This window comes from Salvelinus alpinus, chromosome 9, assembly GCF_045679555.1.
Source record: "Salvelinus alpinus chromosome 9, SLU_Salpinus.1, whole genome shotgun sequence".
In the NCBI taxonomy this organism is placed as follows: domain Eukaryota; kingdom Metazoa; phylum Chordata; class Actinopteri; order Salmoniformes; family Salmonidae; genus Salvelinus; species Salvelinus alpinus.
In genome coordinates, this window is record NC_092094.1 from 10326737 (window position 1) to 10342112 (window position 15376).

The window sequence follows — 15376 nt, forward strand, 5'->3', positions numbered from 1 at the left end:
ACTTGGCTATTCCATTATGTTTCATACTGCTGTCAACGGCAAAACCGTAATCCCAATATTTCCATTGGTGGAGATGTATAAAGCATTTTATATACAGTCAGGGATGAGATGTCTCGCATTTCCTGTCATAGTGTAGTCATGGTAACAATGTCCATTGCCTGTCATAGTGTATTCATGGTAACAATGTCCATTTCCTGTCATAGTGTAGTCATGGTAACAATGTCCATTTCCTGTCATAGGGTAGTCATGGTAACAATGTCCATTGCCTGTCATAGTGTATTCATGGTAACAATGTACATTTCCTGTCATAGTGTAGTCATGGTAACAATGTCCATTTCCTGTCATAGTGTAGTCATGGTAACAATGTCCATTTTCTGTCAGTGTAGTCATGGTAACAATGTCCATTTTCTGTCAGTGTGGTGCTAATAGCACTGTCCATTTGTGTACCCAAGAACCATATTGTGCAAGCTCTCTCACATCAGTACCAGTCTCTAGCCTGTACTGGGTCAGGACATGGTCTCCTCATTCTACCTCTGACCCTCTCGGTGGGGGGGGGGGGGGGGTGTTAATACAGATACCATGGATGGGAGGAAGGGATGGTAGAGCAGGAGTGTCTTCAGCTGTGGTGGTTCAACAGTTCAACTGGTTTTGGTGTGTCTCGATGGCTGATGGCGTCCGGCTCCTGTCCCTCTGGTTAAACAGTAACGCCATTGGTGAAAAATGAGGCTCTTCTAACCTCCAATGCTCTTAGTCTGAAAAACAAAGAAGAAGAACGGGCTTGACTAAAATGTCAGTTCACAATAGCGTTGTGTATGTTTCACTTTCAGTCTGTGTGTCAGAGAGAGAAATAAAGATGTGTGTGAGACCTTGTGGTTGTCCACACACTGCATGTACAAGTTGGCGATGCCAGAGCAGGTGAGGGTCTGTCCAGTGTTCTCCCTGTAGCACTTCAGGATCTGACTCTGCAGGTCACCACACACTGGCTTGATGTCAACACGCCTGGGAATAGAGAGAGAGATGAGACACATCCTACTATACCATAGTCTGCCCAGTCAAGACAGTTTGTTTTTGTCAAACAGAATGTGTTCTCAATAACCTACCTGGTTAAATAGTAAAGGAAGTTAAAACCTTTAGCCTACGGCCCAGTGTAATGACGAGCAATGGGGGGGACAAAAACAGATAGTTACATATCGCGATATGATTTTTGGATGATATTATAAATTGATACTTGACTCCAAGTATTTATTTAAAAAAATGTGTTTTTGTTAGGTAGCCTTAGAGAGCTAGTCAGCTGTATCTCCGACAAAACGCTGGTATTTTTCATCCTATAGCTTGTTCTCCATCTTTTTAAATAGTAATCCAACATGTTTTCAGCACTTTTACTTCCACGACTGATCAGAACTAATTTTGTCATGCTGTCTCTTGTCCCTCTGTAGCAGACATATGTTGAGCAATATGTAGGGCTGAAGGTCATGGAATTTTGGATGACAGTAATTGACCAGCCAAATTACCATGGTAATAACGGTTTGAATATTTTATTTATATATATAAAAAAATATAAAAAAATGGATGCACATTTTCTCCTCTCCTGAATGCATGTGATGCCATAGAAATAGAATGAATAGAACGGGTGTCCGAATTCAAGTCAATGATGGCATAATGGGTGGACTGGCGGCCATTGCGAGTGTATCCATAGGAACAAAGGAGGACGTAAAAGCAGGAAGTGCACCCATCAATATGTGCTGTGATTTGTTGATTCAAATCAACTGACATAAAAAATATAAACACATTCCATTGCATGAGCCACATCAGTTAACATCATTTGAATGAACATTCTCCATTACCATGGAAATTATTGCATCACAATACCAGGCAGTCATTGTACCCATGAGTTTACCTATCAAATTGCCAGGGTTAGAGGTTCCAAGCCCATTCTATTTATTGTTTGCTACCACACCTTGCTTGTTTCAGCAAGGGGTAACACAGTTTCATCACGTTGTTAAGAGTCCATGTTACCTTAGAAACGGACTCAACCACACGAATACCTAGCCATCCCGTCTTCAGTCACCTGTTCGTTCGGTTATAGCGGTCATTTTATTTCTTCATCCACAACTGTCAGTTACATGGTTATTGTGCCAGCCCTAGCAATGTTTGGAACATCAAATTGCAATAAAATCAAAGTATCGAACCGGCACCTAAGTATAGTGAAACAATCATATTGGGAGGTCCCTGGCAAATCCCAGCCCCAATAACGATGATACTCACTTGAAGGTGTTGTGAGCGTCCTCTCTGCCCTTCTTGAAGTTCTCTGTGGTGACTTTGAAGAACTGAGCACTCTGTTAACGAGGTGAACAACACAACAGCTGTTGAACTGTTGACAAGCTGTAGGACACTGGTATGACTGTGCCTACTGAGCTGTCATGCATTGTAGGGAAAGTAAGGTGGTGTGTCAGCATTTACAGTTGAAGTTGGAAGTTTAGACACACCTTAGTCAAATACATTTAAACTCAGTTTCACAATTCCTGACATTTAATCCTAGCAAAAATGATTTATTTCAACTTTTATTTCTTTCATCACATTCTCAGTGGGTCAGAAGTTAACATACATTCAATTATTATTTGGTAGCATTGCCTTTAAATTGTGGGTAGCCTTTAAATTGTGGGAAGCTTGGGTAGCCTTCCACAAGCTTCCCACAATAAGTTGGGTGAATTTTGGCCCACTCCTCCTGACGGAGCTGATGTAACTGAGTCAGGTTTGTAGGCCTCGTTGCTCGCACACACTTTTTCAGTTTTGCACACAAATTCTCTATAGGATTGAGGTCAGGGCTTTGTGATGGCCACTCCAATAACTTGACTTTGTTTTCCTTAAGCCATTTTGCCACAACTTTGGAAGTATGCTTGGGGTCATTGTCCATTTGGAAGACCCAATTGCGACCAGGCTTTAACTTCCTGACTGATGTCTTGAGCGACTTACAAGTCTCCAACTTGTAAGTCGCTCTGGATAAGAGCGTCTGCTAAATGACTTAAATGTTGATGTTGCTTCAATATATCCACATAATTTTTCTACCTCAGGATGCCATCTATTTTGTGAAGTGTACCACCCCCACAACATGATGCTGCTACCCCCGTGCTTCATGGTTGGGATGGTGTTCTTCGGCTTGCAAGCGTCCCCCTTTTTCCTCCAAACATAACGATGGTCCTTATGGCCAAACAGTTCTATTTTGGTTTCATCGGACATTTCTCCAAATAGTACGATCTTTGTGCAGCTGCAAACCGTAGTCTGGCTATTTTATGGCCTTTTTGGAGCAGTGGCTTCTTCCTTGCTGAGTGGCCTTTCAGGTTACGTCGATATATAGGACTTGTTTTACTGTGGATATAGATACTTTTGTACCTGTTTCCTCCAGCATCTTCACAAGGTAATTTGCTGCTGTTCTGGGATTGATTTGCACTTTTCGCACCAAAGTACGTTCATCTCTAGGAGACAGAACGCGTCTCCTTCCTGAGCGGTATGATGGCTGCGTGGTCCTATGGTGTTTATACTTGCGTACTATTGTTTGTACAGATGAACGTGGTACCTTCAGGCGTTTGGAAATTGCTCCCAAGGATGACCCAGACTTGTGGAGGTATACAATTTTTTTTCTGAAGTCTTGGCTAATTTCTTTTGATTTTCCCATGATGTCAAGCAAAGAGGCACTGAGTTTTAAGGTAGGCCTTGAAATACATCCACAGGTACACCTCCAATTGACTCAAATTATGTCAATTAGCCTATCAGAAGCGTCTAAAGCCATGACATCATTTTCTGGAATTTTCCAAGCTGTTTAAAGGCACAGTCAACTTAGTGTATGTTTACTTCTGACCCACTGGAATTGTGATACAGTGAATTATAAGTGAAATAATCTGTCTGTAAACAATTGTTGGAAAAATTACTTGTGTCATGCACAAAGTAGATGTCCTAACCAACTTGCCAAAACTATAGTTTGTTAACATAGAAATTTGTGGAGTGGTTGAAAAACAAGTTTTAATGACTCCAACCTAAGTGTATGTAAACTTCCGACTTCAACTGTAGATGCAATGCTGCAACGCAGTGTGCACAGTCATTTTGACCTGAAGAAGATCCTTTTTGGATCCAAACATTGTCAATAAAGGTGGCAATTGGGAGCATATTCAGTGTTCTTTTCTAGTATTCTTCCATAGTCCAGCACCTACCTTTAAGGATGTGCTTATGACCACAAACCTTTCTACAGTGCCTACAGTAATAACACAATGTGACAGGAATAATAACAGAGGCGGTGGCCGTGTGTGTGTGTGTGTGAGACGTTTGTATGTCAGAGTCCGTGTGTTCGTGTACCTTTTCTTCCAGCTTGGCGACCTGTTCCCTGAAGAGTGCATCTTGTTTCTTCACCTGGTTCTCTTTCTCCTCCAGTTTGTGGGCCTGAGAAGGAGAGAGAGAATATATTTGTATAATGGAACATAAAGTAATATATTCTTTCCTCCTAAATGACAGCCTGAGTGAGATGACAATGAAAATCAAATATTCAACACGAAATTCATATAGAACTTTTGTTTTTAAGGAAGTGAATAGATAATCTTCAAGGCATGCATGAAGTAGGATCACTCCCTTGTCTTACCTTAAGCTCTATCCACTGAAACAAGATAGCAGAACAGGAAGGAAGATGAAGCCGGATTGGTGAGAACTAGGATCTTTACAGGTCTAAGGGGAAACGCAGACATCCAAGATGCAGCGTCATGCCATTCTATTTCATAGCAGAAGCAAACAACAAGCCATCCCTTGGGATCTGCTCTGAACTCAACTTGCCAGCCTGGCAGTCAGGATTGAGGAAGCAGATCTGCTCTGAACTCAACTTGCCAGCCTGGCAGTCAGGATTGAGGAAGCAGATCTGCTCTGAACTCAACTTGCCAGCCTGGCAGTCAGGATTGAGGAGGCAGATCTGCTCTGAACTCAACTTGCCAGCCTGGCAGTCAGGATTGAGGAAGCAGCTCTGTTCTGAACTCAACTTGCCAGCCTGGCAGTCAACTGACCAGTGCGCTGTCCACAAATCTGGGTGAGCTGTATGGGCCAGCTGCAGCCAAGCTCATTAGTGGTGGCAGGGGGTAAGGAGTGGTACCTTTGCCTGTTTTCCTGGGCAAATCACCTGGCTCACCCTAAGAGGTGATCTCGTGCCAAAAGAATAGGAGCAATCCAGCATGCCAAACAAGCCACAAGCAGTCATGCACAAAATATTACCAACATCAGTCAGACTTTTTATGGAAACAGCTAAAACACTTACCTGCAAGGCCTTCGCAAGCATTTTAGACAGAATGAAACAATAGATAAATAAATCCAAGTACTCTGTAACATTAGTCATGATCAGACAGAAAGTATAAACAGACAAACCTCAAACAAATATTTAAAACTACAGAAGAGCAAATACCTCTTAGTGAACACAATTAGTGGCAAATGGCTAGGTAGCTCTGGTTAAGTTGATAGACCAGTCTGACTGTACTTAGTTAGCATTTCAGGCATTGCTTATATTCAAGCTTGCACATCCACCACTGTATCTAGTGCTGTGTCTTACGTAGAGCTGGGCCATGAGTCTCTCATCCTCTGCGGTCATGCGTTCCTTCGCGAGGGCCACCATCAGGTTCTCTCCCTGCGCTGCCTTCTCCAGATCCAGGATTTTCTTAACCTCCTCCTGGATCTGGGCCTGGGCTACAGCCTGCGCCTGGGCTCTGGCCTGGACCTTCACCTCATACAACCTATAGATAGACAGAGAGACACAGAAGTTCAGACCTGACCATGTCCCTAAAAAGGCTATTCCTAGGACCACTTTGAAAAAGTGTATTTTACTAAGTATTTTACTAAAAAGGCATTTTCAAATGAGATATTCCATTGAGCTTGTGTTTAAGTCCAGTACTCAGCTTAACCTGTGCTTAAACAGCCCTTTATTATTTATGTTGGTCTCCTCACTGTTTTTCAAACTCCTGCCGCTTCACTTTCATCTCCTCTTCCAGGCCCTTCGTTAGCTCAGCTTGGATCTGCCTCCTCAGCACTTCTTCATCTATCACCAAACCAGAAAAGATGGACACGTTTCATGTGAAAGTTGTGTGTTAAAATCAACAATGCTCGACGTATCAAATCATCCGAGACGTCTGAAAGGTCTATATTGAATTCTGTAGTGTAGGAGTCAAACAAAGCACACACTTATGCATCATGACAGGTCTCTGTGTCTTCATTTACGTCACCGTTGCAATCGGGTACACATGGTCAACAACCATATACGCTTGAATTATTGCAGCCAATAAGAAACACATCATGACTACATGATTGCAAACCAATAACACAAATCAATACAACTTGAATGAGAGAAAGCAGACTCACCTAATGGAGGTTGCAGTGGGATCACAGTGGGGGTCACAACAGGAGCCACGACTGGAACAGCCACGTTTTCAATGAGAGGGAATGGTGGAATGCTGACCATGGGTTCTACCGGGGCAGAGAGAGGAGGGGGAGCTATGGGCTCTTCTACAGGGGGAGGGATATCAGTTGGTTTGCTAGCAGCCGATGCAGTAGACAGGGTGGCCAGCTCCATGTAGGGACATGGTGCTGGAGGAAGTTCCTCCATAATAGGCTCTGGGATAGGTGCTAGGACTGGGGGAGGTGGAGGATCTGCAACAGGCGGAGGAGTAGAGACAGGTAGGGGCTCTACAGGTGGACGTGTGGGTAGGACAACCTCTTCAACAACAAGTGGTGTCGTAATGGTGACAGATTCCACAACAGGTGGCAGGACTACCGGTTCTACGAGGGTAGGTGTTGCTACTTTCTCAACCACAACAGGTGGCAGGACAAAAGCTTCAACAGGTGAAGGGTCAGGGGTAAGTGCGTCTACCTGTTCTACAGGGTGATGTAGGACAACAGATTCAACCACTGGAGGCAGCACAATTGGTTCCACAGCTGGAGGAGCTAGAACCACAGGTTTCACAGGCTTAGGTGGTACGGCGGGTTCTATAGGGACAAGTGGGATAATAGCTTCAGCCAGTGTCGGCAGAACTACAGGTTCCTCAGTGGTAGGGGTACATAGGAGTACAGGTACTGGTTCTTCTATTGGTGGAGATGGGGCCAAAGATGGCACTATAGGTTCTAAAGGCACCAGAGGAAGTATGGGTTCTTCCCCTTGAGGAAGCACTTTGGTATCTAGAGGTGGAACAATAGGTTCAACAGCTGGAGCTCGGACTATCGGTTCCTTAGGTGGAGAGGGAGGTGTGGGTAGGGCCGCAGGTGGACAGGGAGCAGAGACAAATGTGACAGGAGGTGGAGGAGTAAGCTTTACTGGCTGAACAGGGGGAGACGGAGGTGTGGGTAGGACCACAGGTGGAGGGGCTGTGGGGATAAACAGGGAAGGGGAGACCAGAAGGGGGACCAAATGATCGACTGTGGGGGCTGGTGTGGACAGAGGGACCACAGGTTCTGTTGAGACCGTGGAAGCAGGGCCATTCTGCTGTGAGCGAGGATGGACAACCTTCTGGGCCTGGCACTCCTCTCTCATTCGATTGATGACTTTGTCGGTCAGCTGTCAGGGAAAGAAGGCAAAAGGTCAACAATCATCAGGCATAAAAAATTTCTAGAAACACAGCACTAGACTGTACTAAAGATAATACAATTAGATTTGTGTGCCATGTAAATCAACTAACACTAATAGCTTATATTGGCGTAGCACCCCCCCCCCCCTCCCACCAGCTCCTGCAAAGACGTGCACAAGCTTACACCCTGTAAAGACTGGGAACTTTCTCAATTAGATTTGCTCAACTCTTGGGTCCACGCTCCTCCATTCTCTCTAGCCTCCTTTTGAGAGAAAGGTCAAAAGGTAATCAAGGAGAGGAGGCAAGGAGAGGGAAAGTGGACGAAAATACGCTTGTATGAAACTCCTTCTCCAATTGCGCGTCCTCAGGCAAATTTTCTTTACAGGATAGATTTCCAAAATAAAATGTATAAAGTGCTAAAAACAAAATGTAGCTAGTTGTGCAAGACATTTAGCAGATAAAAAGATACGTTGTTTTTAAATGTTTGCATGCTTTTCTCCTTTGAGAAAACAATAGCTAATTCAAGGGGTGTGTTGCAGATAGCAAAACTCTTCTGCGAAGGACTCAAGTAGGATACACTTGTGCTTCCTCGCCAAACGGAGGCTATCGAGGAGGGGAGGACAGTCTTCCGTTTGCCTACTAATGAATTGACACCAAAGATTGTCTTTTATATTGACAAGATAGTTGAGTGACCGCTCCAACAATGGAAATACATGTCCTCAAAGATAGAAGGCTGACGGGAGAAAGCGATATCAGGTTGGACCATTCTAGTCAATGCGAGGGCAGATACGCGTGTAAACAGGCCACATAGATAGAGCACTCATCTTTATGTCTGTGCCATCATAGCGTCTGTGACAGCTTCAATGACGCTGCCCGTGCTTTCTTCTTCTTCTTCATTGGCTGATTCCTATGAGTTGGGAGCAATCCCCACCCAGTTGACTACTTTAAAAATGTCGGAAGCCCTCAATGGCAATGTCCAATCTAAAACAGGTTATATCCATGAGTCATCTATCTATGTCAACAGGCACAACTCCAATATAAAGTCATTTTTTTCAAAGTTGCCGAACTACTACGTGCGTCCACTTATATCAGTGCATTTGTAACAACCTAACTATTACCAAACTTCTATTTGATCAAATAATCCCGACGTAGCAAATAAGCAATAAAACATTTTGCTCCCCCATATTTGACACTCCTCACTTAGTGGGCTTATTTTCGTGGTCAGACTTTGGGCGGAGTAAAACCTCTCGCTTTGCCTCTTCCTCTCTGTTAACACTCTTCTCAACCACTTACCGCAGGGTTCCCCAACTGGCGGCCTGCGGGTGATTTTTTATTTGGACCCCAAGTTCTCTGCGGAAAACTATATTTTTTTTTGGGGGGGGGGGGGCATAAAAGCCTAAAAACACCAGCAAATCAAGTGATTTTAATTTTGGAAATCTTTGGTCCAAAGTATTCCCATCCATAATAGAGAGATATATGTGATATCGTATACAAATGTAAGCAAAGTTTGAAATTATTATGTTTTAGTCAAAGATTCTCTCTTTCTGGGCTTCTTGTAGTCTACAAATTACTTATAATTATGTTCCTGACCATCCGCTCAAGAAAAAAAGAAAAAAACGTCTCGTGGCTGAATCTAGTTGATGATCTGACTTTTCGGTTTCCGGCCCTTACAAAAAATAATATCACATTTTTAAAAAACTGCAGTCAACTGTGGTATTTTGGACGCAGTGATTGCAGAATAAACTACCACTGGGTCTTTTACAGAATGGCGCCCGAGGGGATGGCCACCATTTTACAGGCTCCTGACCAATTGGATTCTTTTGTGTGTTTTCTTTCTAGTGTTCTTCCCACTTATTAGATACATACTGTTTTCGCCATCGTTTCCTACGACCAAAAAGAGCTTCTGGACATCGGAACAGTGATTTACTCACCTCAAACTGGACAATTTATCTTAATTGGGTCGGACGTGAAGGATATACTGCTCTTCATGGACCTGGCCCAAATCCCCATCATTCATATGAAGAGGAGACGCTGTTACAGAGGTCGATGAACCAGATGCCTGGCAAGACTGTGTCGGCTCAATCTCTAATATTAAGGAAGACTCTAGGTTTTGCTAGCCTGAGGTAGAATACCTCATGATAAGCTGTAGACCACGCTATTTACTGAGAGCTTTCATCTATATTCTTCGTAGCTGTCTATTTACCACCACAAACCGATCCTGGGACTAAGAGCACACTCAAAGAGCTGTATAAGGCCATAAGAAAACACTCATGGCGCTTCTAGTGGCCAGGGACTTTAATGCAGGAAAACTGAAATCCGTTTTACCTCATTTCTACCAGTATGTCACATGTGCAGCTAGAAGGAAAAAACAACAACCTCTAGATCACCTTTACTTCACACACAGAGACACGTACAAATCTCTCCTTCACCCTCCATTTGGTAAATCTGAGCATAACTCTATCCTCCTGATTCCTGCTTACAAGCTAAAACTCAAAAAGTCCCAGCTCAATACGGAAAGCGGCCCGATGAAGCGGATTCTAAGCTACAGAACTGTTTCACAAGCACAGACTGGAATATGTTCCGGGATTCATCCGATGGCATTGAGGAGTCTAACACAGTCACCGGCTTCATTATAAGTGCATCGACGAAGTCATCCCCAAAGTGACCATACGTACATATCCCAACCAGAAGCCATAAATTCCAGGAGACATTCGCACTGAGCTAAAGGCCAGAGCTTGCAAACTATCACAGATTACAAAGGGAATCCCAGCTGCGAGCCTACCAGATGAGCTAAATGCCTTCTATGCGCGCTTCGTGGCAAGCAACACTGAACAATGCATGAGAGCACCAGCTGTTCCAGACAACTATGCTTGATCACACTCGCCATAGTTGATGTGCGTAAGGCCTTTAAACAGGTTCATTTTCACAAGGCCGCAGAGCCAGACAGATTACCAGTATGCGCTGGACACATGCCAGACATTTTCAACCTCTCCCTGACCCAGTCTGTACCTACATGTTTCAAGCAGACCACCATAGTACCTGTGCCCTAGAATGCCAAAGTATCCTGCCTAAATGACTACCACCGCCATAGCACTCACATCTGTAGCCATGAAATGCTTTGAAAGGCTGGTCATGGCTCACATCAACACCATCCTCCCAGAAACCTTGGACCCACTTCAATTCACATACCGCCCCAACAGATCCGCAGATTGCACAATCTCTATTTCACTCCACACTGCCCTTTCCCACCTGGATAAAAGAAACACCTAGACTACATGAACATCTCATTCAAAATCATGGGCATTAATATGGAGTTGGTCCCCTTTGATGCCATTACATCCTCCACTCTTCTGGGAAGGCGTTCCACTAGATGTTGGAACATGTCTGCAGGGACTTACTTTCATTCAGCTACAAGAGCATTAGTGAAGTCGGGCACTGATGTTGGCCTGGCTCGGACTCAGCATTCCAATTCATCCCAAAGGTGTTTGATGGGCTTGAGGTCAGGACTCTGTGGAGGTCGATCAAGTTCTTCCACATCGATCTCAACAAACCATTTATGTATGGACCTCACTTTGTGCATGGGGGCATTGTTATCCTGAAACAGGGAAGGGCCTTCCTCAAACTGTTGCCACAAAGTTGGAAACACAGAATCGTCTAGAATGTCATTGTATGCTATAGCGTTAAGATTTCCCTTCAATGGAACTAAACAGCCCCAGACCATTATCCATCCTCCACCAAACTTTACAGTTGGCACTACGCATTGGGGCAGGTTCTCCTGGCATCCACCAAACCCAGATTTGTCCGCCGGACTTCCAGATGGTGAAGCATGATTCATCACTCCAGAGAATGCATTTTCACTGCTCCAGAGTTTAATGGCGGCGCACCTTACAACACTACAGCCAACGCTTAGCATTGGTGATCTTAGGCTTGCGTACGGCTGCTCGGCCATGGAAGCCAATTTCATGACGCTCCCCACAGATAGTTATTGTGCTGATGTTGCTTCCAGAGGAAGTTTGGAACTCAGTAGTGACTATTGAAATGGAGGACAGGCGATATTTACACACGCTTCAGCAGTCGGCGGTCCCGTTCTATGGCTTGTGTGGCCTAGAAATTTGACAAACTGACTTGTTGGAAAGGTGCATCCTATGACAGTGCCACGTTGAAAGTCACTGAGCTCTTCATTAAGGCTATTCTCCTGACAATATTTGTCTATGGAGATTGCACGGCTGGGTGCTGGATTTTATACACCGGTCAGCCACGGTTGTGGGTGAAATAGCCGAATCCACTAATATGAAGGGGCGTCCACATATTTATGTATTTATAGTGTATGTGAGAAAGCTGTTCATTGACTACAGCTCAGTGTTCAACACCATAGAGCCCTCCAAGCTCATCACTAAGCTAAGGATCCTGGGACGAGCCACCCCCAGGTGGTGAGGGTAGGCAACAACACATCTGCCACGCTGATCCTCAACACGGGGGCCCCTCAGGGGTACGTGCTGTTGTGGAAAATAAAACGAATTATTCCACCACAGTGCTTAATCCCCTCCTGTACTCCCTGTTCACCCACGACCGCGTGGCTATGACGTGGTAGGACTGATCACACGCGTATCTGCCCTCGCATTGACTAGAATGGTCCAACCTGATATCGCTTTCTCCCATCAGCCTTCTATCTTTGAGGACATGTATTTCCATTGTTGGAGCGGTCACTCAACTATCTTGTCAATATAAAAGACAGTCTATAGGGAGGAGGTCAGAGACCTGGCAGTGTGTTGCCAGGACAACAACATCTCCCTCAATGTGATCAAAACAAAGGAGATGATTGTGGACTACAGGAAAAGGAGGGCTGAGCACGCCCCCTTTCACATCGACAGGGCTGTAGTGGAGCGGGTTGAGAGCTTCAAGTTCCTTGGTGTCCACATCTAAGGACCTATCGCGGTCCAAACTAGAGGTCGACCGATTAATCGGAATGGCCGATTAATTAGGGACGATTTCAAGTTTTCATAACAATCGGTTATCGGCATTTTTGGACGCCGATTATGGCCGATTATATTGCAATCCACGAGGAGACTGCGTGGCAGGCTGACCACCTGTTACGTGAGTGCAGGCAGCAAGGAGCCATGGTAAGTTGCTAGCTAGCATTAACCTTATCTTATAAAAAACAATCAATCTTAACATAATCACTAGTTAACTGCACATGGTTGATGATATTACTAGTTTAACTAGCTTGTCCTGCGTTGCATATAATCAATGCTGTGCCTGAAATTGTGTCACTTCTCTTGCGTTCAGTGTAAGCAGAGTCAGGGTATATGCAGCAGTTTGGGCCGCCTGGCTCGTTGCGAACTGTGTGAAGACCGTAATTTGCCAGAATTTTACATAATTATGACATAACATTGAAGGTTGTGCAATGTAACAGCAATATTTAGACTTATGGATGCCACCCGTTCGATAAAATACGGAACAGTTGTGTATTTCCCTGAAAGAATAAACGTTTTGTTTTCGAAATGATAGTTTCCGGATTTGACCATATTAATGACCTAAGGCTCGTATTTCTGTGTGTTCATTATATTATAATTAAGTCTATGATTTGATATAGCAGTCTGACTGAGCGGTGGTAGGCAGCAGCAGGCTCTAAATCATTCATTCAAACCACACTTTCCTCCATTTGCCAGCACCTTTTAGCAATGCTTGAAGCACAGCGCTGTTTATGACTTCAAGCCTATCAACTCCCAGGATTAGGCTGGCAATACTAAAGTGCCTATAAGAACATCCAAAAGTCAAAGGTCTATGAAATACAAATGGTATAGAGAGAAATAGTCCTATAATAACTACAACCTAAAACGTCTTAACTGGGAATATTGAAGACTCATGTTAAAAGGAACCACCAGCTGTCATATGTTCTCATGTTCTGAGCAAGGAACTTAACGTTAGGTTTTTTTACATGGCACATATTGCACTTTTACTTTCTTCTCCAACACTGTGTTTTTCATTATTTAAACAAATTGAACATGTTTAATTATTTATTTGAGACTAAATAGATGTTATTTATGCATTATATTAAGTTCAAATAAGTGTTCATTGTTCATTCAGTATTGTTGTAATTGTCATTATTACAACTATATAAATAAAATAAAATAAAAGTATCGTCTTTTTTTGGTCCTCCAATAATCGGTATCGGCGTTGAAAAAATCATTGTCAGTCGACCTATAGTCCAAACACACCAATACAGTCGTGAAGAGGGCACAGCAACGTCTATTCCCTCTCAGGAGGCTGAAAATATTAGGCATGGCGGGACATCAACTCCTCAAAAAGTTATACAGCTGCACCATCTAGAGCATCCTGTCTGGTTGCATCACCGCTTGGTATGGCAACTGCTCGGCATCTGACCACAAGACGATACAGATGGTAGTGCGTACGGCCCAGTACATCACTGGGGCCGAACTTCCAGGCGGTGTCAGATGAAGGCCCTAAAAATGTTCAAAAACTCCAGCCACCCAAGTCAGACTGTTTTCTCTGCTACCGCACGGCAAGCGGTACCGGAGCGCCAAGTCTGGGACCAAAAAGTTCCTTAACAGCTTCTACCCCCAAGCCATAAGACTGCTGAATAGTTCATCAGATAGCAACCCGGATTATTTGCATTGCCCCCCTTATTTTATTATAATTTTTTGCACCGACTCTCTTGCACAGACTTGATGTCAACTCACTGGACTCCAACCACACACACACACACATTCCTTCACATATGCTGCTGCTATTCTCTATGCTTAGTCACTTTACCCCTACCTACATATTACCTCAATTACCTTGACTAACCAGTACCACTGCACATTGACTCGGTATATAACCTCGTTATTGTTATCTTATTCTGTTACTATTTTCTCTAGTTTATTTAGCACATTTTTCTTACTTTAAAAACAAAAAATAACAAAAAACACTCTGCATTGTTGGTTAGGGGCTCCTAAGTAAGCAATTCACGGTAATATCTTCGCCTGTTCTATTCTGTGCATGTGACAAATACTGTCCAAAATCAAATTGTAACTGCAGTTACATTTCAAAATTACTGCAGTACTGCAAACGATTTAAAAGGGACGGGGGGGTCACGGAGGAGAGAGGATGGAGGGCGGGGACGGACTTTTCCCCAAATGAGAAAAGGCCTGGGCAATTTGGGGGGCGTAGCAGCATATTGTTTTCAAATTAAATGGTTGTGCAATGTGTAAAAACTGGCTGTTTGCCCGCTTATGAAAATACATCGATTTTGATTTACTTGGAAAGTGAACGTGCTGATGGGGCTGTTGGAAGAAGCATATGCATCGATGTTTTTCACGAATGTGGTGCGTTTCAGTATTTTGGCATAATATCGACATTCGACAAAAACAAATGCAACATAACTGAAATTATACGGTTTTCTGTAATCAATGACTAAGGGCACGTAACATTGTTGCATGTTTTTGGGTTACATAAACTTTGTATCTCGTTGCTCACTCACCCTAATGCCCTTCACAAAAGTAACGTGGTCGTCTTCATACGAGACGTGGCTGCTGTTGCCTCCCATCCTTTTCGTACAGACAGAGTGCCTAAAATGTTATTGAGAAATGTGTAGGTAGGTTTGGTGTAAATCTTGTACCACAAAGTGGGTCGTTGGACCGAGAACACGGGACCCAGTTTTAATCTCACAACTCCGATACAAACACAACCGCAAGTGCCTGCCCTTCCCACTTCTGAGTAATGTTTATTGGTTATTTCTATTGGCTGAGAAAAAGCGTCTTGAACAAGACCCCTTTCCATTGGTCTTCATTTTCACG

General features: G+C 43.8%; 1 protein-coding gene across 4 annotated transcripts; it reads right to left on the reverse strand.

Annotated features, from left to right (window-relative positions):
• Positions 1-297: 297 nt before the first annotated feature.
• LOC139584283 (uncharacterized) lies at positions 298-15279 on the reverse strand. Of its 4 annotated transcripts, XM_071415942.1 has the most exons (9): positions 15061-15279; positions 6379-7567; positions 5968-6058; positions 5576-5756; positions 4628-4642; positions 4348-4431; positions 2266-2336; positions 867-999; positions 594-752 (listed from the first exon to the last, which is right to left on the reverse strand). In XM_071415942.1, the coding sequence occupies exons 1-9, from the start codon at positions 15124-15126 to the stop codon at positions 732-734; spliced, it is 1851 nt and encodes a 616-aa protein (XP_071272043.1). In that variant the 5' UTR covers positions 15127-15279; the 3' UTR covers positions 594-731. The 4 variants fall into 4 exon arrangements, 3 of the variants coding, with proteins under 3 accessions (XP_071272044.1, XP_071272043.1, XP_071272045.1); XM_071415943.1 differs by lacking the exon at positions 4628-4642 and having other exon boundaries at positions 298-752; XR_011676747.1 differs by lacking the exons at positions 594-752; positions 867-999 and having other exon boundaries at positions 2290-2336; positions 4628-4710.
• Positions 15280-15376: the final 97 nt, after the last annotated feature.

Bases quoted from the DNA above. Each gene is read 5' to 3' on its own strand.
- LOC139584283 (XM_071415942.1), bottom strand. From the start codon at position 15,126: ATGGGAGGCAACAGCAGCCACGTCTCGTATGAAGACGACCACGTTACT. The intron at 7,568-15,060 runs GTGAGTGAGCAA...TTTCCCTGACAG, and splicing joins CTTTTGTGAAGGGCATTAGG to CTGACCGACAAAGTCATCAA. The intron at 2,337-4,347 runs GTACACGAACAC...CCTCGTTAACAG, and splicing joins TCGCCAAGCTGGAAGAAAAG to AGTGCTCAGTTCTTCAAAGT.